The sequence below is a fragment of the Lepisma saccharinum genome, chromosome 1 (genome assembly GCF_977018435.1).
Source record: "Lepisma saccharinum chromosome 1, izLepSacc3.1, whole genome shotgun sequence".
NCBI classification, from domain to species: domain Eukaryota; kingdom Metazoa; phylum Arthropoda; class Insecta; order Zygentoma; family Lepismatidae; genus Lepisma; species Lepisma saccharinum.
In genome coordinates this window covers 186,000,808-186,027,440 of record NC_139229.1, presented here as the reverse complement: position 1 = coordinate 186,027,440, position 26,633 = coordinate 186,000,808, and the positions used below count along the sequence as shown (strand labels likewise).

The following is a 26,633-nucleotide window of genomic DNA, read 5'->3' as shown; positions in this document are numbered from 1 at the left end:
TTCTGTAGCTCATGATGCCACCTTCGACATACCATAAGTTGTTAGACTCGTGTGTTGTTTGTTGGTCCAGAAAAAATTCTCAAACCTCTGTTCAGAATTACACTCATTTGGGGGCTATTCTGAACACAAGCACATTTTGTATGTATGCTCTGTTGTACTTCACCTAGGGACTATTCGGAACATTCCATCTTACTGATGGGGCTTTTCTGAACATGCTGATATGTCTGTCACTTGTGCATGTTTGCCTTCACGTTTGGCAGTTGGAGAAGGCTAAGGAGGGAAACCACAGTGTTTTTTGAGGAACTTTTGAAAAAATGAGAACAGGGCATTTGCCAATGAAAACTTTTATTGTAAAGACATAAAATGTTAGAAGACAACAAGTCTGAACAACTTTCTGCGACTGCGTGTGTCTGTTTGCAGATACAGTGTCGAGTCACTCACACCCCATAGTCGTGGGAATGTAACAAGTTCACTTGTGCAGAATAACCCCCACTGTTCATAATAGCCCCATTTTGTGGCAAAATGACATCTTTTATAAAACATCTCTGTTTTAGAGGAAACTTACGAAAAACTTTGTTTTTTGACAATTGGATTTGTTGCACACCATGTCTAAAACGTGTACAGTGAACCATGATGCATGATGTTACTCCATTGTTGCTCACTAGGGCAAAGTTTCCATGTTTCTGGAAAATGTAAAAGCAACTGTTCCTAGGTTTCTATTTTTTATTAGTTCCGTTTTGCGACCACATGGGAATTATTGCACTCAGAGTGAACCATTACGATCCCAAAATAACAGCAATTTTTTTCCAGGTGGTTTTCAAGATTAGTTCAGTAAGTATAAAACAGGAAAACATTTTAGAACACACTGTTCAGAATAACCCCACGTGTTCAGAATAGCCCCACATTACGGTACCACAGAAACAAATTAAAAAGTCACTTCAAATTTGTTCCAAGATTGAATAATTATTTCCTTCCTCCTCTCATATCATCAGAAGATAAAAAAAATGCCATACTATCAGAACATGTATGTGTGTGTTATATAAGCAAACTAGAAAAATTCGCCATATCCATTATGAATCACATGTTGCTGAAGTGTATTATTATTTTTGTATGCCATAAAAGGATGGATGGACAGACTGCTTCCCCCCTCTTGACACACACACAGAGGGTGAAGGGAGCGACACTTCTGGAGCAGAGATGGTAGCACGTCACTTTGTTGTTAGTTCCTGGGCAGCGGTAGTTGCACTTTCTCCCATTTGGCAGCAACTACCGCCGCTCGGGAACTAACAAAGTAGTGACGAGCTACATCTCTGCCCCAGATGCCGTACTCTTAGTGAATGAAGGCAGTAAGCCTTTGAAATTAATTGGAAAAAAACCTATCCTATTAACTATCCTATTGTGCAACGTGGAAACACAAAACTTCACATAGGTAATAGGATAAATCCATGTCAAATCATCCAGAATTTTTTAAAAATATCATCCACCATCCCTGATTTTGATGAAATTCGGTATGCCTATAGAACTTTTGATGCTGATTACAAAAATGACAACTTTTTTTAAAATTGGTCAAGGGGATCAGAAGTTATGCACTTTTTAAGATCTCCATGTACGCCACATGCGGCTCCTAAAAATTGTATTCTATGCATTGCCAAAATTTCATGTACTATAAATTGTGCCGTTTACATTTTAGATGGATATTTTGACCATTTCAAACACACTAAAGTATTTGACTTATTACTAAGTACATATGTCCTTCCATTTGTGTTGGTGATGTCCACTGGACACAGCATAGTTTTTGGCCAGTAATAGGAAGTTGATGGACCAAGTGGATGCAAGAATTTAATAGCTGCATCTCCATTTTCAAGTCTACTTTTGAAGCAATCTAACAAACAAGTTTGAGTCACGCACACACATGCTACTACATAACTGTTTACAGTTGGAATTCGGAATGCCACTTTTTCACAAAAGTCAAACCATACAGTTATACAAAACATATTACATCAGCACTTACTATTTTTGCTCTGACTGTTAAACAACTAGTGTTTCGAAGTAACTAGTTACAAAGTTACAAGTAACAGTTACTTTTTATTTAGGAATTCTAACTGTGACTTGCTACTTTTAAAAGTAAGTACCTGTAACGTTAACAACGGTAACAGAGTTACTTTTTGCAGTAGGGAAATAGCTCAATTGGACAATTCTGTTCCAGACTATGAAAATAAAATATGTACCTTCTCCGGATGCTACGTGAAAGGATTTTTTTGGAATTGCTGGCAAGGAAGCTATGCTTGGTTGCATGCTAAATTTAGAACATCCACGCTTTACTGTAATTCATTTCTCATTGTATGTCAAAACTCCATTTATTTTTGGTAGACTGCTGTGTTCCGTTTGGAATGTGGTTGTCCAGTTAGGAAAAAGTCATTGTCGAGGGAGTGGATCTTTGGATCTTGTTGAACTTGGAATGGAGAAAGAAACTTGGAATGGAGGAGAAAGAAATAGGTGCAACGGGAATCAATCAATGACACCATATTCAAAATACCGTGTTCACACATAGTGAACATAAATTTTGAATATTGTAGCTTGAAACATATTGTACTTCAGGCTTTGTGCTAAATACATAAGCATTTTTAATAAGATTTACTTTTAATGTCTTTCCATCAGGCATTAGTACACACTCTGAGCTTCCTACATATAAAATTGGGGGGAAATTGAAAGGGGGGCATTGCATGAAATTTGTTCTTGAAGTTAGTCATTTATTTTTCTAAAACAATACATAAAAATATATATAAAAATGCATGTATATTGATGTATTCATCTGAAACGTTATTTAAATGAAAGCTTATACTATTCTGAACAAAAGAAAACAAACTTGAAGTTTCTACGGCAAACCCGAGGGAAGATACGATCGTTTATAACCTAATGCGTGTCATTCAAAGTGGAGCCACATGTGGCATACACGGAGATCTTAAAAAGTGCGTAACTTCTGAACCCCTTGACCAATTTTTAAAAAGTTATCATTTTTGTAATCAGAATCAAAAGTTCTATAAGTATATCGAATTTCATCAAAATCGGGGATGGTGGGTGACATGGCCTGGATGATTTGATGTGGAATGAATTACCCAATACTTAAACCGTCTTTACTGTATCCATCGTGAAAAATTCTATGTACCTTGGGGGTATCAATATGGGTTCTTCTGCAGAAACAGTAATTGTAGGGACATATCTTTAAAAGATAGATACACACACGCCTTCAATGAAAATTAACAACTGGGATTTTTCTAAATTTTAAACCTATTGTCTCTGTAAATCCTATTAAGTGACGAAGAATGAGCAGGAGTGGTCAATTTATACCACTCAAAGTGCATACAATTTTAATACAATGTTGAATTTTCTGTATATATATTTTTTTAAGTTGATTAATAGTGTGTGTTGCTCATAAGCTGAATAAGGGCAATAATTGCTGGAAAGATATAAAAATAGAATTGCATAATTATGAATAAGATAAAACATGGGATCATTGTGTGGTGAGAGATTTTAAAATGTAGGAAGTATTTTTTTTATGTTTACACCCTTCAGCCTTTTAAGTTGTAAGGTATGTAAATGTAATTATATTGCTCAGTTCAGTCATGCTGAATAAAATGTATTCTCTTTTCTCTTTTTTTTTGTGTGTGTTTTCATGATTGTGGCCAGTAATGCCTCAATATTATCAATATCCTCTCCTCAGGGTAGATGTTCAAGTAATGAAACAATCCATGCCAAAATTCCATCTTCCATACCAGCCAACTAGGCATCTAGTTAACATCTAGTTGAAAAAATATGCAATACTGCTACTTTTAGTGCATATAGAAAAACAAAGAAATACCATGCTATTAAATAGAAAGAAGCTCCTACAAAGCGAAATACTACCTTTTACAATACCTTCAGAGAACCGACGACTCACGGAAACAGAACTTTTAGCAGGTTGCTGAACAAATCCTTCCAAAATGTCATCCAACAGTTCATAAACAGAGCTGTCGGCTTGTTCTGGCAAAATAATTCCAATAGCAGCACCTGTCAAAATATTTATTTAGTTACAGAAAAGTTCTATGGAAAAAAACAACAAAGAAAACTATAATATATAATAGGGATGGGACCGATTAATCGGTACTCTATCGGTATCGGCCGATATAGGCATATCGGTGTATCGGTTTATCGGTAAAATTACCGATTATTTTACCGATCCGATATATTGATAAATATCTGATAATTTAGTGCAAAATTCTGCCATTTTGTTGTAATTTTTATGGATAATCGCTATGGCCTACTTTCTAAAAAATTAAATGTCTAAATATGCAACTTCTATTGCATTGCAGTCGCCTTGAAACACACATTTATTAAGCAGGGCAATGAACCTTTCAGGTTCTTCAAGGACCATTTCTAATTTTATATCGGATCGGTAGAATATCGGTTATCGGTATTACTAAATTGTATATCGGTACTTTATCGGTATCGGCCAAAATTTCATATCGGCCCATCCCTAATATATAACTTGCTGATAAATGCAGTAGCACTTTACTCATTCCATTGTATTTGTTTTGTGGTATCTTTTATCACATGTTTTCAGTGAGAGCCTCAGCTACTGGACGGATCACCGGTGGCGGATAGTGAAACCTCCTTCAGATATAAGAGGAAGCTGTGAATAAGAAGAAACCCAAATAAGCAGTCCCGGACCAAGGCAGCAAGGCTATCAGGGTGTGGAGAGTGTCCATTGGAATGGACATAATCAGCAAATACCACAGATATCCATCGACAGCCTTGTGTCAAGGTGAATACCGTATTTAGTCATGTATAATGTGCACTTTTTCCAAAATTTTTGCCCCCAAAAACTGTGGTGCGTATTATGCACGGAATAATTCAGACAGCCAACATGAAACCATACAGGGTCGTTCCCATGATTTTGGGACACTTGCATTGATTTTTCATGTTTACGGAACCCTATCATGTTAAATATCGTTGTAAAGCTTGAATCCTGCAGTTTCTGAATATGGAAACAGTATTCCATACAAGATAACGACACTAATGTGAAATGCATTTGAAATAAGTTCATCAAAACCTGAAGAAACGTTCTGATTTTTATGGTACTTTGGATGAAAGAAAACAAGGAAAAAGATAATAAAAATTAAAATGTATTACTGGCCAAATAATATGACATACATGGAGTGTGTGAATTCCTTAATGGAAGAAATCTTGTGGTGCTAACTACTATTTGGAAGGTCCTGAATGTGCCTCGTATAAATGTTAAATTAGTCATGGAAAGAAAAAGTATTGAATTGAATAGGTATGACGTCATTCACTCTTGATCAGTATAGCAACAGCTTTACAACCTACAACTAAGAAAGCCATTTCTTGGAACTGGATTGTTCTGCGCATTATATATGAGATATAATTTTTTGTCACTTTTACTCATTAAAAACCAGGGTGTGCATTAAACACGCATGCGCACTATACATGCGTAAATACGGTAAACACCGCCACAAAAGTGTTTGCCCTCCACTGCCTTGTGCGCCTGGAGGGACCCAGAAAGGCTAAGGAAGTTGGAACCTTGACAGAAAACAAGGGTGTATCTGAGAACCCACAGGTGGTAGCTCTACCACTAAGATGTAGGCTATGACAGGCCTGATTAGCCAACAGCCGAAAACAAACAATTTGAGATAAGAAGAAGCAAGCCGGAATGGAAATTGGAGTCAAAGAAGGCTACGAATAGGGACATTGAATATTGGAACACTGACAAAAAGGACTGACAAAATTGTGGATCTAACGGAGAGAAGAGGGATCGACATCTTTGGAATGAGTGGAACAAAATGGGACGGAAGAGGAGAAATGAAATTGAGGAAAGACTATAAACTGTACTGGGCAGGGACTGAAGAGGGCAGACGAAGTGGGGTTGGATTTGTAGTGAGAAATGGAATAAGTGAGGGAGTAGAAAGGGTAGATGACAATTATGAAACTAAAAATGAATGTAAGAGGGAAAGTAATATAAATAATTCAAATGTATGCCCCACATACAGGATGTACAAGGGAGGAGAAAGAAGAATTTGAAGAAGACTTGGAAGAACACGTAGGAAAGGAATGGTAAATTGTGATGGGTGATTTTAATGCACGAGTGGGAAGAGACAGGAAAGGGTATATCAAAGTACTTGAAGCAGATGGATGAGGACAGAGGAATGAGGAGGGAAGGAGGCTACTGGACTTTTGTAAGAGAAAGGGACTGTTAGTAGGTAATACCTGGTTTAAGAAGAAATATGACAGCCATAAGATTACAAGATACAGTTGGAATAATGAACAAAAGTCTGTAAAAGATTATATATTGGTAAACAAGAAAGTACAGAAGATAATGAACAACATTAAAGTAATACCCAGTGAAAACTTAAGACAATGACCACAGGCTACTAGTAGGAGATGTGAGGAGATGGAAATAAAAGATAGAAGGGAAGAACAAGAGAGAAGGATAAGAGTGTGGAACTTGAAGGATATAAAATGATGAAAGAGAAATATCAAGAAATATTGCAAACAAAAGTGCCAACAGATGAACTCAAAGGAGTAGAAACAGAATGGACAAGATTTAAAACAGAATTTGTAGAGGCAGCCGAAAAGGTATGTGGAAGGACAAGAAAGAAAAGAAAGGAGAAAGAAACACCATGGTGGAATGAAAGAACTAGAGAGACAGTGAAAAACAAAAATGATGCATTTAGAAAATGGTTTAAAGTTAAATCACAAAATGCACGAAAAGATTACATGGAAAAGAAGAAAGAGTCAAGAACAGTAGCAAAGGAGGAAAGAAAGTGGATGGAAGAATGGGCCAAAATGCTAGAAGAAGATGTAGATGGGAACAAGAAAGTATTGTATGGATTAGTGAGAGAAAGGAGAAGAGAAAGAGGAGACAGCTATAAGCTAAGGGATGAAAGGGGAAATGTAGAAGAGGATGAATGTGGAGAAATCATTTAGAGAAATTGCTGAACGTGAAAATGGAAATGAACATGAAAAAGTGGAGGAAAAAGAAAACAGGAAAGAAAAGTGAATCTCACATGGAAAGAAATGGAGGAACCTCTAAAGAGAAAGAGAGCACCTGGAGTAGATGAAGTGCCAGTGGAAATTATACTAGGAGCAGGAGTGATTGGTGTGCAGTGGCTGTACAGAGTGTTGAAAACAGCGTGGCAAGAGAGAGAAGTGCCAAGAGATTGGACAAAGGAACTAATAGTTCCCATATTCAAGAAGGGTGACAGAAAGGAATGTAAAAACTACAGAGGAATAACACTTATGTGCCACTCAGCAAAGGTTGATTGACTGATTGATTTTCTTTATTTTACTTTGCTTTTTGTGCCACTTTTGGCTAATTTGCGAAGATGGGGATGAGTGATGATATGATGAATGGACACTCGCAAACATCCATGCCCAGGCCAGGATTCGAATCCAGGACCCATACTCAGCAAAGGTGTATGAGAAAATATTAGAGAAAAGAATAAGAGAAGCTGAACATGAGAGAGGAACAGTATGGAATTAGAAAAGGCAGATCAACAGTAGATCTGATATTCACCATAAGGCAAATGCAGGGAAGGCACTACAAGTATGGAAATGATTTGATTATGGCATTCCTAGATATAGAAAAGGCATACAATAGCATGGACAGAACAAAGATTTGGAAGGCTCTAAGAGAGAAAGAAGTCAAGGAAGAGATAACGTGTAGAGTGCAGAGCACATACAAGGCCAACCAGAGCTGTATGAAGACACCAGTGGGAAGAATGGCATGGTAATGGACTAAAACAGGGAAGTGCTCTTTCACAACTGCTATTCATAATTGCAACGGATGCAATTAACGAAGAGGTGGGGAAGAAGATAGGAGAGGAAGAGATGAAGGCCCTGTTGTTTTGCTGATGACTTAGTAATATGGGGGAACAGGGAAGAAGAAGTACAGAGACAGCTTGATAGTTGGAATGAGGAAATCAGAAGAGCAGGAATGAAATTCAGCTCAGAAAAGATTGAGGTGCTAATAACAACAAGAAACAGAACCAGAAAGGGACCAAGAATAAGGATGGACACGGAAGAGTTGAGGGTAGTGGAGTGCTTCAAATATCTAGGAAGCATAATTGAGAGAAGTGGAAGAATAGATGAGGTAAACAGAAGAGGACAAATGGGTGGTGGACTATATCAAAGCGTTCGAAGATTAATATGGAACAGGGATGTACCTATGAAATGCAAGAAGGTAATATACAACACATACTATGTGCCGATAATTATGTATGGAGCAGAGACTTGGACAATGACAGAGAGAGACAAAAAAAGATGCAGGCAGTGGAGATGAAATGTTTAAGGAGTATATCGGGGAAGACTAGAAGGGACAGAATAAGGAATGAGGAGATCTGACAGACAGTGGATGTGGTGAAGCTCAGGACAGGATACATCAGGCACAGATGAGGTGGTTTGGACACAAGAAGAGGATGGATGCAGAAAGAGCTTACCATGCACAAGGAGTGGGAATAAGGCCAAGGGTAAGACCAAGATGTCGGTGGAAAGAGCAGATAGTAGAGAGTGTTAGGAGAAGAGGACAAGATTGGAACACCTTGGAAAGAGAGGAGTGGTGGAAGACCAGGAAAAATGGAGAGGCTTCACTTCTATGCCGACGCAGGAAACTACAAAGGATGATGATGACATGTTTTCAGTACATGGTCCTTATACATATCAAGTCTCACTGACATGTACAATACTTATTACGTAAATGTTAAAACTAGAGCATAAACTATTGGTATTACCTCAAATGTGGTAGTTATAGTACAAGTACTGCATGAGTATGTAAAACAAAACTGGTCTAGGTCAACAATTAAAACAATGTCAGTACGGAAACATACACAAATGTTTCAACATATAAGATGAAACATAAAATATAATTACACTGGAACCTAATTTTTATATTTTCCCACACTATACATGGAGCTGCAGTGGTCAAGTCCGTAGGGCGTCTGACTGTCACATGCGAGACATGGGTTTGATTCCCATGGTGGGTGATCTAAGGTTGGAATTTTTCCATGCCCGCATGCAGCCTCAAATCAATGGGTACCTGGGGGGGGGGGGGGGGGGTAAAAGCAGCTGGGGAATTGTGATCACATCACCTCCAAAATGGATGAGATCAAGAATGTGTGGGGCCATAACACCACATCCCCTACTTTACCTTACCACATTATACATTCAATCCTCATTGCTCCCAATAGAGCCAAATGTTAAAAAAATCTTCGATTTTACATTTTTCACATTTCAAGATTTTCAACTTGGTCCCATGAAAAACTAGGTTTCACTGTACATGCATTTCAGATTTTATTATTAACTTTGGTAATTGATAATATTTACCAAAAGTGAAACCATCTTGGAGCCACGTTGGTCTAGTCGGTAGGCATCTGACTGCCACACAGTTGACCTGGGTTGGGTGATCTAGGATCGAACCAGACCTTATTCCTTATGCATATGGCAGCTCTGGGGTTTATCCAGTCTCAAACATAAGGGTTCCTGGGGGCAACCTGGGGGGAGGGTAAAAGTGGCAGAGATAAAGAATATGTTTCACTCTACCCCCACACCTCCCCCCTATATATTGCCTTCATGGCATAGTGGAAAGTACACACAGGAAGCCATCTTACCTTCTGTCTGAGATTGTGTATCAGGCAATATATATGCTCCATAATCACTACGCAAAACTGGTGACATACTAGGAACAAGAGGATATATCCACTCTCCCACTTCTAGAAATGCTCGAACTTTGTTGGGATCATCTGTCTCTGTGGAGAAAATACATACGTATTAGTGTCAAATACAATAAAGACTGTCACATATTCACAATGTACGTATTAATGCAAAGTTTACAAGAGCAATAGAAAGAGGATAATATCAGATATAAAAGGTCTTATATACATGTATCAGCCATGGGTCTGAACAAGAGTACACGATTACTTCTCCATACAACTACCAGAGCCAACTCAATCACTATCTCCACCTTCCATTCCAACTAGATATCCCTTCCACCTGCCATCTATAATGTCATGCACCATTCTTCCCTCCCCCAATTTTCCACCCCAGTATCGGAATGTTAACAACAGATTCAAACTCTTTGTTTCAGCTAGGCCCCTCATCATAGTGGATGCAAGCTTGGGAATTGGCAACATTGCCATCTTTCTAGATATTCAGATTTCATCCTTTAATGAAATTCCAAGAAAACTTTTTCAAATTGAACTATCTCAAACACATGTTTGGGACCTATATACGTATGTATATATACACTGCATGTGACCTATACACACCACAACACTGTATTCAAAGAGTTTCTAGTGCCTGGTGAATGTTTTCTATTTCCTTCTCATTTAATATATTAAATATTACAATCAAAATGAGTTTTGAGTTTAAAGTCCACTTTGTGCACATATAGACTAATCAGGACTGGGCCTGCAGTTTAACCCATAAGCACACGTGCATTATTTTGTAATAAGCATATGTTTAAAAAAATAAATATGGCATCATCTTCATTATGATCGGTATCTGCCTCTTGTTCGATGTCTGTGTTGTGTTCACTTTCTGCAACATGATCTTCATGTTCAGATCCACCACTAATTCCTTCTGCACTTTAATTTTCATCAAGCCAGACTTTTATACAATTGCTCTGTGTGTACTGGTATTCCATAATGACAGCTGAAATAGCCTATATGCTGAAGTGCCCATAATATACAAATCAATCAGTCAATCCTCTTTATGCTCAAATAGGCAAATTGGGACTTGATCTACAGTTCCAAGTGTGATCCAAAGTGCTGTGTAATGTGCTTCCACTAATAACTGAACTTGGGACACCTTGATTACAAGACAAAACATTACATGCTACACTATCATGTATAATGTGCATGCTTCCCGAATAACGTCATCCTTTTGCAATCAAGGGGCCGTGGGTTTGCACCCTGTGAATGCACATAGTAGTTCAAATCTCACTTTAAACTGTAGGTTCAGTTCCAATTAGCCTATTTTTCATAAAGTGGGCTTAGAGCAAAAACCCAACCAAAGGCAAATTTGCTTTGATATCATGAAAAATTTCTACACACTTAATCATGAGATACAACTATGAAGAACGAGAGATTTTGAAGCTGGAAAAAAACCACCAAATATGACCAATCTTTCAATTACCTGGAAACTGTATAATCCTAAGCGGTGCTGCTGCAGAAGGAGCACTCACTCTTCCATCAGGAGAAATGAAATATATTTTGACCCCTTCCTGGATAAATAGGGCTTCTGATGCTGTTGATCCTTCCTGTACCTTCATATCCTGGAGGGCTAAATTCAACTCTTTGTACTGACTCACAGGTTCACTGGTTCTTAGGGCTTCTTCATACGAAGGAGGAGGTGCTATTGCCTCTGATGAATCCATAGACTGGGCAGCAGCAACGCGGCTAAGGACTTCTTTTCTGTTAATATAATAATAATAATTGGTTCTAGGAGTTTTATGGGGGAAAAAATCACCCAAATATGCACTTGCAACCTAAAATTTTCAAAAATATGCCTTAGAAGAAAAAAAAAACAATAAGAAACAACAATAAAACTGAAGTAAATTGTTTCTTCTTCATTAGGGAAAAGGATAAAATAATATTAAGAGAGAGATATTTCTTCTCCATATCAATACCATATGTTGGGATATCTAGAATATTTTCACATAATAAGTGCTACTTCACTTTTAAGCCCAGACTTGCAGCTTACAATGACTCCCTTGTGTAAATATCAATGTAAATGACGCAAGCAAAATAATGTATGCAGAAAAGCTTATTTCCTAATTCAGCTGACAAAAAAGGAGTAAATTTAATTCATCATGCACAATATGAGAGAAAAATGGTTACAATATACTCTATTCATAATTGGGAGAAGCGAGACACAGTAGTAGATAAATACGGAGAAACTAGTATTCACTTTATCAGCAAAACTGCTTTTTCTTCTTTGTTCTATTAATTTCAGTGGCCAGTACAACAGTACAATGAGGATGGTGGCAGTGGCCACTGAAATTAATAGAACAAAGAAGAAAAAAGTTTCACAGATAAAGTGAATACTAGTTTCTCCATATTTAATATATTATATCTAGTAGAAAATGGTCAAATATGCGTACCTATGGCCTAACAAAGCAGTTTAATGAATTTGTTTTTCATTTATATATCACGAATACAGCATTCTGATAAAGTAATGAAAATTTTAGGTCTAATAATAATAAAACAACACATGCAAGCAAGCTAGTAAACAATGAAAGAGCTCATACCATCAACAATAATGCTAGTTTCATATAATAATTAATTCTTCTAATTTTATACTTGTGTGAAATAGTTTCCATTGATTTTTACTTACAATATTACACTTCTTGAAATTGGTTCAATTACTGCCGCTTATTTGTATAATAAGGTAACAGTGACAGTGAAGGCAAATGAAGCAACTACATTCATCTGGGATCACTGATGAAATCTTGGAAAAACCATTCAGTATATAGCCAAGAATAAGATTTGAGTGCATGACATCTTAAATGTGAGTCAGGCATGAAAACTCCTTTTTAGGGTTGAAACATTTTGGTTAATTGGTAAAAGTGTATAACTACATTTTGTGTGATTCAAGACATGTCTTATGCAAGGCGGATCCATATCAGCTTAATCAAAGAGAGACAATCTCAAACTTTTAATTTTTGCATTCATGTGTAGTGTGAAAATATGATGATAGTCAAAAGTACCTTGTTATTTTAATTTTCTGAACCATTGCAGATGCTTTTTCCCACGTGTCATCTGGATTGGCAGGGCATTCTAGACGTAATTGCAATGCTTTATCAATAAGGGCCAAGCCTTTTTCGTAATTCAATACTGCCTGGAAAACAAAAGAAAATAAATAAATAGTAGCAAACAGAATTAGTCTGTTAAAAAAAAAGACGTTCAGAATTGCATGAGGTAATAATGCTTTAGTTCTGTACTTACACTTTATCAGAATTGAAGGGACCATGAGGCTCATACTTTGTATGAGGATAGCTTTTTGAATCTTCCTGCATCTTTTTAATGTGTTGTATGTGTATACACCTGCAAGCAGAGCCCCTTTACACTTCTTTCCCCTTCTCCTCTTTTGAAAGTATACACAGGAGCTTCAGAAAACTGGTCCTCCCTTGATTTAATTGATTTGGTTTTTTAAGTCCACTCTATGCACAGTAAGGCTAATCGGGTCTGGACCTACAGTTTAATTTAAAGTGGAATCTGAACCACTATGTGCCTCCACCGGGTATCGAACCTGGGACCCCTTGACTTGATTACAAGGCAACAACGCTACCACTGAACCATCGGGAAGGCTCCGGTCCTCTCTTGAAAAATGCAAAGGATGCAAATAGCCACATGTTATACCGATTTATACTGTATTAACTCAATCCTCTTTCCTTCTTACGTAACTTTCATGTTACTCCATTCTAGTTATTATTAATACATTGCTTTGCTTGATCAAGATATGCCCAGCTACACTATCTGATCAAAAGTATCTGAACACCTACTCGAAACTGTTCTCAGACTTACCTTATGCCACAAGTTTAAGTAATTGACACAATACGGAGTGGGTCCACCTATTGCTGTGATGACAGGCTTAACTCTACAGGGGAGACTTTCAATCAAGTGTTGGAATGTCTCCCAAGAAATGGCAGCCCATTCTTCCTGAAGAGCTGTAGCCACAAAAAGTCATGATGTGGGTCACTGGGGCCTGGTGTGAAGCTGCCATTCTAATTCATCCCAAAGGTGTTAAAAATCAAGGCTCTGGGCTGGCCAATTAGTTTATGTAATGTATTGTCTGCAAACCATTCCCTCACAGGCTCTGCTCTATGACTGGGAGCATTGTCATGCTGATGCAGGCAAACTGTTCTTCTATCGTAGACAGGATGAAACTGGTCAAAATGTCTTTGTACCCTTCCACATTTAGATTTCTATTCAGCTTTACGAGAGGTCCCTTCCATTCCATGAAAAACATGTCACCTCTTCCAAATTTCACTTCTGGCCTTACATATTCTGGCAGGAATCGTTCTCCAAGAATCTGTCATGCCCAAACCCTCCCATCAGACTCCACATAATAAAGCGTGCCTTGTCACTCCAAAACACATATTTCCAGCTGTCCACAGTCCAGTTTCATCATTATTTGCACAACTGCAGGCAACGCTTAACATTCATAGAAGTATGATTTGGCTTGTGAGTGGCTGCTCGACCATGGAAGCCCATTTGTTTCAATTCTCAGCGTATGGTGCTCGCTGGACAATCAGTAGCGCTGTAGAACTTCTAGGTTATATTTTTACATGATAACTGGTGATATTCGTGAACCACTTTCTTCAATACAGGGCAATTCCTTTCTGTCATTACATGTGGCCTACTCAACCATGGTTTTGTGGTGCCGCTTTCAAGTTTCCACTTCACAATCGCATCACCAACAGATGACTTGGGCAAATTGAGAACGGCTGAAATGTCTTTGATCAATTTCCTGCTCATATGGGAACCGAGAACTAGACCACATTAAAAGTTACCCAGTTTCCTTTACTTACCCATTCTGCTCGTACCCTTCTCACTGAACAACTCATAACTCCATGTCCCTTTTATAATTGTTGGTCAGGTCATAGAGACCTCTAGATGCCAGCTTACAAGTTACGGACAATGTATGTGTGGAAGTAGTTTGGCAAATGCCACAACTGTTTAATTTACCTATGGTGCATGTTCATCCATTGCTTATTTATTATGCTTGAATTCATTGTACATTTGAACTTAATTTGCTTCATGTGAATCTAAGTTTTAAGGTGCTTCTCATTATGAACTTACCTCTTCACATTTACCCTGCTCTTCAAATCTGATACCTTTCTCAATCACAAAAAATGCATCATCATGGTGCTTCTTGAAAAGAGTATACACTTCGGACCACTGTTGTGAAGCTTCTTCCATTTTGCTGAAAACACACAAACAAAAAATATAGTTTTTCTTGTTCCCAAGTTTTTCTTCACAGTAGTATGTTAATAGAATTACATGCTATTTATTCCACACACACACACAAAATAAATGGTAACAGTTTCTGATCGGAATAACAGATTTCTTCATTTTTACACAAGAACATACTTACTGGAATGAGTTTTTTTTTTTTTTTAGCATTTGGATACTTCGTGGAAGTATTTTCTGTCATCGCAGTATCTGCTGGAGCGGAAAATCATGTGCTTTTCATGAAAAATATCTCTCCGACGCACAATTGCTGTTGCTGTTCCTTGCTTGCTCAACGTGAACCAGATGTTCATGACGTAACCCACTGTCAGCGTTTCCAACGACGCGGTGTTTTGCAAGATGAAAAAACGAAATATACATTCCTGATATTACTACGACCCCAAATTTTAACTGTTTGCCTAACCTACCCGAACCTAACCGTGAATGGTTTTTGGGGCTATCCGTGAATGGTTAGTGGGGCATTTTTCGGTTAAAAAGGTTGGAAACACTTTATACCCACTGATCATCGACACTACTGAAGCTGTACCCGCCATATTGTGTCTTAAGCAAGCGAGAAAAGAATGAACAATAATTACTGTTATTGACATTATTTTCGTCAGAAAAGCAAAATCAAACCTTAAAGAATCTTTAGCAATGCACAATAGGTAAGTACGAATGTTAAAAGTGACTAAATAGGTACTTGTTTACTATCCTTCGGACAGATTTCGTACATAGCCCCACGAACCATTTCCGGTAAGGTTAGGTTAGGTAGGGCCACGCATAGGTTACAATAGTTAAAAATTGGTTTAAAAAAAAATATTCGTAGCCCCACACACCATTCTCGCATAGCCCCACGAAACATTGACGCATAGCCCCACAGGTGTCCGAAGGATAGTAAACATTTACCATAGATTTTACAAATACAAAATATATAGCCAAAAATTGTAAAAAATTGGGTCTTACTCTGGTAAGGAAGGTTCAAATTTTGTGTGGCAACAATTTCCAAAATTCTACGATAATTAATCTTTCTGCTAGGAGAATTTGAAGAAAAAAAAGAAATAAAACAATCTGAACCTTTACTGATTAAAATGTTCATAATGAACCGATTTCATAGAATTATGAAGTACTTTGTGGTGTCTGTATGAATGAAGATGACTGGACCCCTCTCCGATTTTCTTCATATTTGGCATACTTAGAGGAGAGGAGGGTATTATGGAATAGTCGGGAAATATGGAATACCAAGGTTTTGGCTCTATTAGGTGCTGCTATCATGTGAGAATACCATGAACTACTCAAGAAAGACTCCCATGATGCAGTGCAGTGAGAGCTGACCGCTTGTTGTTGTGTTACCACTCGCTACAGAACAAAGTGTGTTTCGTGATTTTCAAGTTTTTGCAGGTAAGTTTTCAGACATTTTAACCTACTAGTACACATGTGACTGGAACATTGATGTTAAGCATAATATACACTAAAAGAATTGTAGTTTGTTATACTGTGGTCGTTTTTTAGCTGACAGTGTTTTGTCCATCCATTTAAAGGTTCATTTTCCAAGATGGCGTGTCGGGTATTATAGAATACTAGGTATTTCATAATACCCGACGTAAAAGTATAGTATTCCATATAACCCGACAAAATATACTGAATAAAAATTTAGTTAAAAAATGAGTTTTGCGTATAATATTGATAGCTAAACAATAATTATTACGGTAAAAATTTACTATCCTTCGGACACCTCGTAAATAATAACGCGTAGGAATGACGCATCGGCCTTGTTTTTTCTCGATTTTCAATTGTTATGCAGTGTTTCAACCTTCGGAACCCAAGAAATGCCCATCAACAAACTTAATCAGATCTATTTCTTTTTAACTTTATTTTTCGCGTTCTGACACCAAATTTTAACTATGTATCCCAACCTAACTCAACTAACCTATCCACGCACCAATGGTTCGTGGGGCTAGCGCCAATGGTTTGTGGGGCTAGCGCCAATGGTTTGTGGGGCTAGCGCCAATGGTTCGTGGGGCTAGCGCCAATGGTTCGTGGGGCTTTCTTTTTCACTATTGAAACCTTTGCGTGGCCTACTAACCTATCCACGCGCCAATGGTTCGTTGGGCTAGCGCCAATGGTTCGTGGGGCTTTCTTTTTCACTATTGAAACCTTTGCGTTGCCTACTAACCTATCCACGCGCCAATGGTTCGTGGGGCTAGCGCCAATGGTTCGTGGGGCTAGCGCCAATGGTTCGTGGGGCTTTCTTTTTCACTATTGAAACCTTTGCGTGGCCTACTAACCTATCCATGCGCCAATGGTTCGTGGGGCTAGCGCCAATGGTTCGTGGGGCTTTCTTTTTCACTATTGAAACCTTTGCGTGGCCTACTAACCTATCCACGTGCCAATGGTTCGTGGGGCTAGCGCCAATGGTTCGTGGGGCTTTCTTTTTCACTATTGAAACCTTTGCGTGGCCTACTAACCTATCCACGCGCCAATGGTTCGTGGGGCTAGCACCAATGGTTCGTGGGGCTAGCGCCAATGGTTCGTGGGGCTAGCGCCAATGGTTCGTGGGGCTTTCTTTTTCACTATTGAAACCTTTGCGTGGCCTACTAACCTATCCACGCGCCAATGGTTCGTGGGGCTAGCGCCAATGGTTTGTGGGGCTAGCGCCAATGGTTCGTGGGGCTATCTTTTTCACTATTGAAACCTTTGCGTGGCCTACTAACCTATCCACGCGCCAATGGTTTGTGGGGCTAGCGCCAATGGTTCGTGGGGCTATCTTTTTCACTATTGAAACCTTTGCGTGGCCTACTAACCTATCCACGTGCCAATGGTTCGTGGGGCTATCTTTTTAACTATTGAAACCTTTGCGTGGCCCTACTAACCTATCCACGCGCCAATGGTTTGTCCACACCCGGCACAAACTTTACAACACACCCACCACACGTCATTCTCCAAACCCTCGATCCACAGTTCTAACTCTCGTCGCAAACGCAGGGAGTTCGAAACACTGGATACCAACAAAACACAATCACGACACGTCATGATAGTCACGACGGTGTACGAAGGTGTACGAACGTGATGGTGTCGGAAGATGTACGCGCCAAACGCTATCTCCGTCGGAGAATTAATTTTCAACGAAGAACATGAATTTCAGCTCTGAAACATTCCCAAATCACACAAAACACCTTCCCGATGTTCGACAATGCTACAGGAACTTATTACGGTAAGTAGTTTCTTCTCTACAAATAAATAAATGTGTCCGAAGGATAGTAAATTAGTACCATTATTACTACTTACATAAATAGTAATATAGCCTAATTTAAAACCAAAGTACATTTTTTTAAAAGCTAAATCCATTTGAATGAGTTGAGTTTGAGTTGGTGTTTTAAGTCCACTTTATGCACAGTAAGGCTAATTGGGACTGGACCTACAGTTTAAAGTGGGATCCAAACTGCTTGTGCCTCCACCGGGTATCGAACCCGGGACCCCTTGATTACAAGACAATGACGCCACCACTACGCCATGGGGAAGGCCCTCATTTGAATGAAAACAAAACACAATTTTTCTGTTATTTGAAAATTAGTCTACAGTCTAGACCTACAAATAATTTGTTTTAAGATGTGTTTTATCTATTTAAACCTAACCCCCCCCCCCTTAGTTGCAAGAGTTCTAAATAGTCTGTTTTTTTTTTTTTTTCAGATATGCCTAGAAAGAAGGAAGATGAGGGAAAGAAGCGAAAGCTTTGGTGTGAGACGCAGATGGCTAAGGCTATAGAAGCTGTTCGTGAGAAGAAGATGGGGTACCTTAAGGCATCCACGGAATTCCAGGTTCCCAGAGCGTCTCTCTTCCGCCTTGTCAACAGTAAGGAGAAAAATGCAAAGGTAGCAGCCTCAACTACTCTTGGCCGTAGCCAGTTTTTCCTAAACAACTAGAAGACAAGTTACAAACATATTTAGTTGAGATTGAGGCCATGTTCTATGGGCTCACAAAAAGGGATGTCTGCAGTCTTGCCTATCAACTTGCGGTTCGCAATAACATGCCCCATCCATTTAAGGACGAAACTGCTGGCAAAGACTGGTTCTACGCTTTTATGAAAAGGAACCCGAAACTTTCAGTTCGTAAACCCATGGGTACATCTTTTGCCAGGGCCAGGGGATTTAATAAAGAAGAAGTAGACAAGTTTTTTGACCTGATCGATGTTGTTTTCAAAAAACACAACTATCCTCCTAACAGGATATTTAATGTAGACGAAACTGGTTTGTCTGTGGTGCAAAGTAAAGTTCCTCATGTAGTAGGCCTAAAAGGAAAGAGACAAATTGGGTCCCTTACTTCAGCCGAAAGAGGTTCTCTCGTAACCATCATTCCCTGTATGAGTGCAGGAGGTGACTTTGTCCCGCCTCTTGTGATATTCCCGAGGAAGAACATGAATGAACAACTTCTTAGAGGTGCTCCACCAGGGACCATCGCATCGTGCCACCCGTCTGGTTGGATACAGACAAACATTTTTACTAAATGGTTTAAACATTTCAATGATGTAACAAAACCCTCAGCTGAGTCACCTGTCCTGCTTCTCCTTGACGGCCACACAACCCACAAGCGTAACATTGACGTAATTAGTTTAGCAAGGGAAAGTCATGTTACGATTGTATGTCTACCTCCCCACTGTTCGCATAAAATCCAACCATTGGATAAAACCTTTATGAGTCCATTAAAGTCTCACTATAGTGAGGAAGTGAGATCTTTTTTAAGGCATAGCTCAAGGCCCTTGAGTATTTTTGATATGATGGAACTGTTTAGCAGGGCCTACCTTAAAGTACAACGCGGGGACATAGCAGTAAACGGCTTCAAAGTGACTGGTATTTATCCTGTCAATAGAAATGTTTTCAGCAGTGAAGATTTTATTGCTTCTACACTCACTGTTCCTAGGCCTCAGACTATGACACCCACAACTGACCCTCTTCCATGTTCGTCTACCAGCTCTGATTCACCTCAACCCTGTTCTCCCAAGAGTCCTGATGTGGTTGTCCCTGGTACGTCTAAGTCAACAAATTTTGTCCTACCCATAGAGATATCACCACCACCTCCAAAAAAGCAAAAGTCAAATAGAGGCAGGAAAGCTGGATCTTCTTCTATAATAACCTACTCCCCATATAAAACACAGTTAGAGGATGAACTGAAAGAAAAGGACAAAAAGAAGGAACCAGAAGCTTCAAAACAACAAAACAAACCGAGCATTCAAAGACCCCCCGTTTAGAAATTAAACTTAGACCGACCTTCTAGACCTAAACCTAAAAGAGATGACTCCAGTGTTAGCAGCGATGCATCGATCCATTCTGATGTATCATCTGTAATGGACTTCATGCCCTCAACTAAAGAACCGGAAAACAAAGACGCTGAATGTATCTTCTGTAACGGAAAATTCTCCGAAGATCAACGCGGGGAAATTTGGATTCAATGCTTCAGCTGTTCTCTGTGGGCTCACCTTGACTGTACCGGAGCAGAGAAAGAAGATTATATCTGTGACTTTTGTAAATAGACTCGAAGCAGAAATGAGTTGCACATAATCTTAGAAATATGGTTTTTATAGTTCAAAATAACTATGTTTTATGAAGTCTCATTAGTTTTTCAATGGTTTAAACCACCTATTCCATATTACCCGACTATTTCATATTAGCCTCCATTTGTAACTTTTTTTTCAAATATGTTTTTTTTATAACAGCAAAATAAATAGTATTTTTCTTACAAGTGACACTTCATTACAATTAGTTATAGTATGTACTCATGATGATTTTGGGTATTTTATTCAAAAACTAGTGCAGCTATTTTTAGAAATGTAAATGGTATGGTAACATTATCGTATGGGTGAAACGGATTCCTTGAAATTTCCTTCAAATTTACAGGAGAAAGTACTTACGGAAATAATTTTCTTGAGCGTTTTGGAAGTTCCTGAATGTAGATTTGATCCATTTTAATGTGAATGCGTTTTGTTTTCTGCGAAAATCTCTGTCCGACACGCTGTTTCTGCTCCCGCCATTTGCTTTTTGCATGAGAGTGCAATGTTCCGTGTGTTAAGACGATGCAACCCCGTAGCCAGTGTTTCAGCCTCGCCGTGTTTTCACTAGAACCACCTGTCGAGTTCTGAACAAGCCATTTTTCCCGAATGGGTGTCACTTATTGCACAACATTGTAGCAACATTGTGTTCGGACGTCACAGGAGAGAGCTGTTTTTACAATTTTTGTTTGTATTTATGCTAATGGAACCTAACCTAACAGGCCTAACCTAACCACGTAGGCATTCCTCGTCTGACGTCAATATTCAAGGTTGCAAGATTGTTGTGCGTAAAGGAAGAGAATTAACGAATTACGAAAGAAAGATGGTTCCGACCCGAATGGGTGTCACTTATCGCACAACACTGTAGCAACATTGTGTTCTGACGTTACAGGAAAGATCTTTTTCATGTTAGGCAATACAAGCTAACGCGTCTCTTAGCGAAAATAATAATTTTTCTTTGTATCTATGCTAATGGAACATAACCCAACAGGCCTAACCTAACCACGTAGGCATTCCTCGTCTGACGTCAATATTCAAGGTTGCAAGAGTGTTGTGCGTAAAGGAAGAGCATTAACAAATTTCAAAAGAAAATAATAATTTTTCTTTGTATCTATGCTAATGGAACCTAACCCAACATGCCTAACCTAACCACGTAGGCATTCCTCGTCTGACGTCAATATTCAAGGTTGCAAGAGTGTTGTGCGTAAAGGAAGAGCATTAACAAATTTCGAAAGAAAATAATAATTTTTCTTTGTATCTATTCTAATGGAACCTAACCCAACAGGCCTAACCTAACCACGTAGGCATTCCTCGTCTGACGTCAATATTCAAGGTTGCAAGATGGTTGTGCGTAAAGGAAGAGCATTAACAAATTTCGAAAGAAACATGGTTCCGACCCGAATGGGTGTCACTTATCGCACAACACTCTAGCAACATTGTGTTCTGACGTCACAGGAGAGACCTTTTTCATGTTAGTCAATACAAAGGTAACGCATCTCTTAGCGAAAATATTGTTTTTTCTTTGTATTTATGCTAATGGAACCTAACCTAACAGGCCTAACCTAACCACGTAGGCATTCCTCGTCTGACGTCAATATTCAAGGTTGCAAGAGTGTTGTGCGTAAAGGAAGAGCATTAACGAATTGCGAAAGAAAGATGGTTCCGAATTGCTGTGTATGGACAATGAACGTGGTAAATCGCAAGGTTATTTTACAAATTCTACACGTAAATGCGACGTATTAGCATAATTTCAAATAGGGGCACGAAAGTAGATATTTTCCGGTGAACGAGGTTGCACCACTGCATAAATCGACAAAACACTCTCAGAACGCCCCCTAAACCAGTATGCTATCACGGCCATAATGTGTTACAGATTCGAAACAACAAGTAACAGTAAGTACTCGTAAATAGAGAAAATTAACATTATCTTAGTTAGAAATGCATTATTTCACCTTAAGAAATGTTCCGCAACACGTTAGCAATGTAAAGAAGTCCGAAATATATGATTCGTAGGTGTTTCACCCATACGATAATAGTACCCTAATCTGAAGTTAACATTTGTCGGAAACGTCTAGAAATTGCAAAATAATTGCAAACCATTGACGCTAGTCCCACGAACCATTGATGTGTGGTTAGGTTAGGCAAACATAGTTAAAATTTCGGTTCGTGGTAGTATCAGGATCTAGAAATTGGAAAATAATTGCGAACCACTGACGCTAGCCCCACGAACCACTGACGTGTAGTTATGTTAGGCAAATATAGTTAAAATTTGGTGTCGTGGTAGTATCAGGAATATACATATATATATTTGCTTGTGAAACAAAAAAATTCGCGAGAATCGACGGTTTCCATCCGAAAACTAACGCCTTATTTTCGCTTATTTGCAATTTCTAGACGTTTCCGACAAACTTTTAACTTCAGATTCGTGATTAGGAGGCCTCAATTAGTGAGTATGCCAAATATATATATAAATATATAAATAAATATATATAACGGCACAAGCAAACTTATACTACGTTACGTCCAAGCCTGCCGAGGGTTCGAACCTAGAACTTCTTTCCTGCACCTAAAATTAACAAGTTCAAGTTACCTGGTTCTTTAAATTTCTTCAAACTTCTTTAATGAAAACTGGCAGCAACTTACATACACCTCAGACACACAAAGATCACCTTTATCTGTAACACACTTTGCTCGAACTTTTACGTCAATGGTATTTACAACTTGAGATTAGTAGAATACACAAGTGAAGTGTTTTGATGGTTTTGGGAAGTAATGCTCAATGCTGCAAACACGCTGTAACGAAATGCAATACTGCGAATCACACATGCTTGCAGGTGACCATGGTGACTCACGTACAGATTTAGTTGATCACCTGCTGATTACAACATCCAATTACCCTTAGGTAATGCACATAAATTAATGAGTAAAATATGGTTGATCTGATAACAGATCATTGCCCCTAACAGACAGTGTGTCCCGCACCAAAACCAAACGCAGCATTGGAGCGCCATGAAATGAAGGATGATGAAGAATTTCTCGTCTAATAAAAATTTGTTTCGTGAACATTTTACAGATGTAGCAAGTCATAAGATCCCGAAAATTACATTCTTGTAAAGTTAAGAATAAACTACTTTTAAACAATTCCCCAACTCTTCTGAATCCTGAAAACTTGGGAAATCATTTCCCGAATTCGGATAGGGACGGGAAATATTTTTTCCGTTTCTGTATCCCTCACATCCCCGCTGGTGATATTCACAACAAATTGATGTTCCTCAATTTTAATATGTGTTGGCAGCATTGTATGGTTGTCAGCAAGCAACACGGGAATGAGAAAGTTTTGTGTGAAAAACTTTCTATAATAATAAAATTTCTAAGTTTTGAATAAGAAAAGACGCTATTTCTTGTGAACAACTTGTAGATTTCTTTGATATTCTGATCTTCGTAAATTAAGCTTCTACTTCCATTTGCCTATAGTGAATCTGGTAACATTCCATACATAGCAGATGGATTCACGTAAATGGATGCCAGGCAGCTAAGAGAACTCGTAAGTTTATTTAAAAATTAATTAATGGAAATATCTACTGTACCAACGCAGAATATGTGTGGAATGTTCTGTACAGTTTCTACATACTTACAATTGTCGTAATTGTGTGTGACTGATTAAAGTTCATAGTATAACGTTTGGCCATTTAGCAACCGAAATGCAGCTGATGATACTGAATGTTCATTTATTTAGTTTTGGATAGCAGTGACACCATCGTACAACTAAAAATTTTGGTCGAATAGACACAATAAGTAGTCCTTATGTATGTGGTAAGTTGTCATTGAACTTGGTTGCTATGAAAATTTACATAATTTTGTTGGTAAATATGCGATATCGCCCGAACACCTCTCACTGGTTTATTTCGTTAATTTTAGCATTGATACTTACCTATTCTGCCTTGCGGAAGATTATTTAAAGTGAAGTTATGCCTTTTTCCATAAAATATTAATATTCATATTACTAGTCATTATTTGTATTCCTTATTCCGCTTGGGTAACAGACAATATGGCGTGCACTCGTCGTTGATCATCGTGCGTCGTGCTTGTGTTTTGTCGATTTCAACCTTCTTCACCGAAAAATACCTACTTTCATGTTCATTATGTCATCACAAACCATTGACTGATAGCCCCAAAAAACCATTCAGGATAGCCCCAAATACCATTGATGGATAGCCCCAAAAAACATTCACGATAGCCACCCAGACCATTTCCGGCAAGGTTAGGTTAGGCTGGGTTGGGTTAGGTAAGCATAGTTAGAAAAAAATATCATAAGAAAAAGGCACGTTTGGAAACACTGGCGAAACCGCGTGACTTTCGACACTCGCGCAATCTGCAGGTACATAATGGAAACAACGGCATAATGTCAGAAAATGCAAGTTCCTTACATAAAAAGTGATTATTTCGTGTTCTGCAGCATTCTATGGTGAAGTTTTCAGTTTCCGCGTAAGAAAATACCTTGAAGAACTTCGAGAATGCTACAGATCAGACTTCAGTAAGTAGTTTTTCCATGTAAATTTGAAGAAATCCGTTCAGGCGATATCACATATTTACCATTTCGTTCTTTTGAAGTAGTCGTAAAGGGGCTGTCGACTCAGTGTACCCCTCGAGAATTAAGTTGATTTTCTGGTAACAGTCAGATGTAGTGAAAACACATTTCAAATTTACAGGAGAAATGACTGGAAAGTACTTACGGAATTGAGTTCCTGTGGACTTTTCGAAGCTGGGAATAGTGTTTTTTCCATTCGTGCAACTTATTCGGCTGGTAAATAATGTCATTTTCGACATTAATGTATCTCCGTTGCACGATAGCTCATGCCACCATTACCGTCGACTACATGAATCAAATGTTTCATGTGTTCGAATATGTAACCCCCTGTCAGTGTAGCAACCATGCAGTAATTTTACCAGATGACGTGTGAGCATTTTTTTTTTTTTTTTCAATTTAATTTTCTATGTTTGCCTAACCTAACCTTCTGTGAATGGTTTGTGGATCTATGTTAGCCTAAAAACCATCATTTTTTTGGTTAATAAATGTTAGTGTAGCAACCACGCAGTAGTTTTATAAAATGGCGTGTGAGCGTTTTTTTTCCCCTAATTTAATTTTCTATGTTTGACTAACCGGGTCAGGTACCCTATTCTACACCCTCGAATTTTCAATTTTTTTTTCATTCAATATGAAGATTATGTGATCCTAATTGTGAATAAAAAAACAATTGGAGCGCGGAAAGGAGTATTTACGACTGTACAGCCGTTTAAAGTTGAGATTTTGTCATTTGAAATTGTTGAGTCTAAATTTCCACCCAATTCCGGGCTCCGCCCCTGGGGTCATTGACTTACCGCCCCCTAAAGGCATGTTAGAAATTGGCCGGAGTCACCTGCCCCCAAACACTATTTCTCACTTTTTTCCGCATTGACACATGAAGATACAAAAAATGAAGGCTAAAATTAAACCTAAGAAGGTAACTTACCTCTTTTTACCGAGGCCAGGCACTGAATTGCGGGTCAAAGTTAATTGTAAGTCCAAGAATGAAGTAACTCCTACGTTGCAAGTTCTTGTCCTTTTCCACAGAATACCACCCTCCACTCCCTTCCCATCATAAAAATAAGTCAAATTATCCCATCCCACAAGTCATTTAGAAAAAACAACCCTCCCCTTTACGGCCTGCAGTTGCCAAAAATAAATAATTAATTCCAATTTCTGAAGTCGCATAAATGAAATCCAATGTCTGAAATGTCCAATCCGCCAATATATCACACAAATAACATATAGCAATCGCAAATGTTCCCATTGCACAAGTGAATCATAAGAAGAAAAAGAAGAAAATTAGACGTGCGCCTGTGACATGAATCCATCATATGCCATCATAGAAGTTCTGAAAAACCTTTTTGACGTTATGCAAGGAATTTTAATTTTATAAAAAACGTAAGTTTCGTAGCACGTAGATCTAAGAAATTAACTTCCGCGCTATTTGCATTCACTGTTTGTTATGAGGAACTAAATATTTTTATGAAAATATTAGAATTGTGCCTGAAATCGGGGGTGTAGAAAG

The 26,633-nt window shown here is 38.4% G+C and overlaps 2 protein-coding genes across 3 annotated transcripts in view; one reads left to right on the top strand and one right to left on the bottom strand.

The window, feature by feature from the left end:
- spartin overlaps positions 1–23,480 on the bottom strand; it is a 43,964-nt gene extending 20,484 nt beyond the window's left edge. The window contains exons 1-6 of one of the 2 annotated variants that reach the window (XM_083144305.1): positions 23,132–23,480; positions 14,853–14,976; positions 12,758–12,888; positions 11,185–11,462; positions 9,660–9,797; positions 3,904–4,047 (exon numbers count right to left, since the gene is read on the bottom strand). In XM_083144305.1, coding sequence (XP_083000431.1) covers positions 3,904–4,047; positions 9,660–9,797; positions 11,185–11,462; positions 12,758–12,888; positions 14,853–14,972 — 811 coding nt within the window. In that variant the 5' untranslated portion in view covers positions 14,973–14,976; positions 23,132–23,480. The remainder of the gene's footprint in view (positions 1–3,903; positions 4,048–9,659; positions 9,798–11,184; positions 11,463–12,757; positions 12,889–14,852; positions 14,977–23,131) is intronic. The other variant, XM_083144313.1, reaches the window with a different exon arrangement.
- Positions 23,481–23,846: 366 nt separating this feature from the next.
- The window catches only part of LOC146005218 (FGFR1 oncogene partner 2 homolog), a 32,357-nt gene continuing 29,570 nt past the window's right edge, over positions 23,847–26,633 (top strand). Inside the window, exon 1 of the mRNA XM_083144292.1 lies at positions 23,847–24,085. The gene's annotated coding sequence lies outside the window, so the exon portion shown is untranslated. The remainder of the gene's footprint in view (positions 24,086–26,633) is intronic.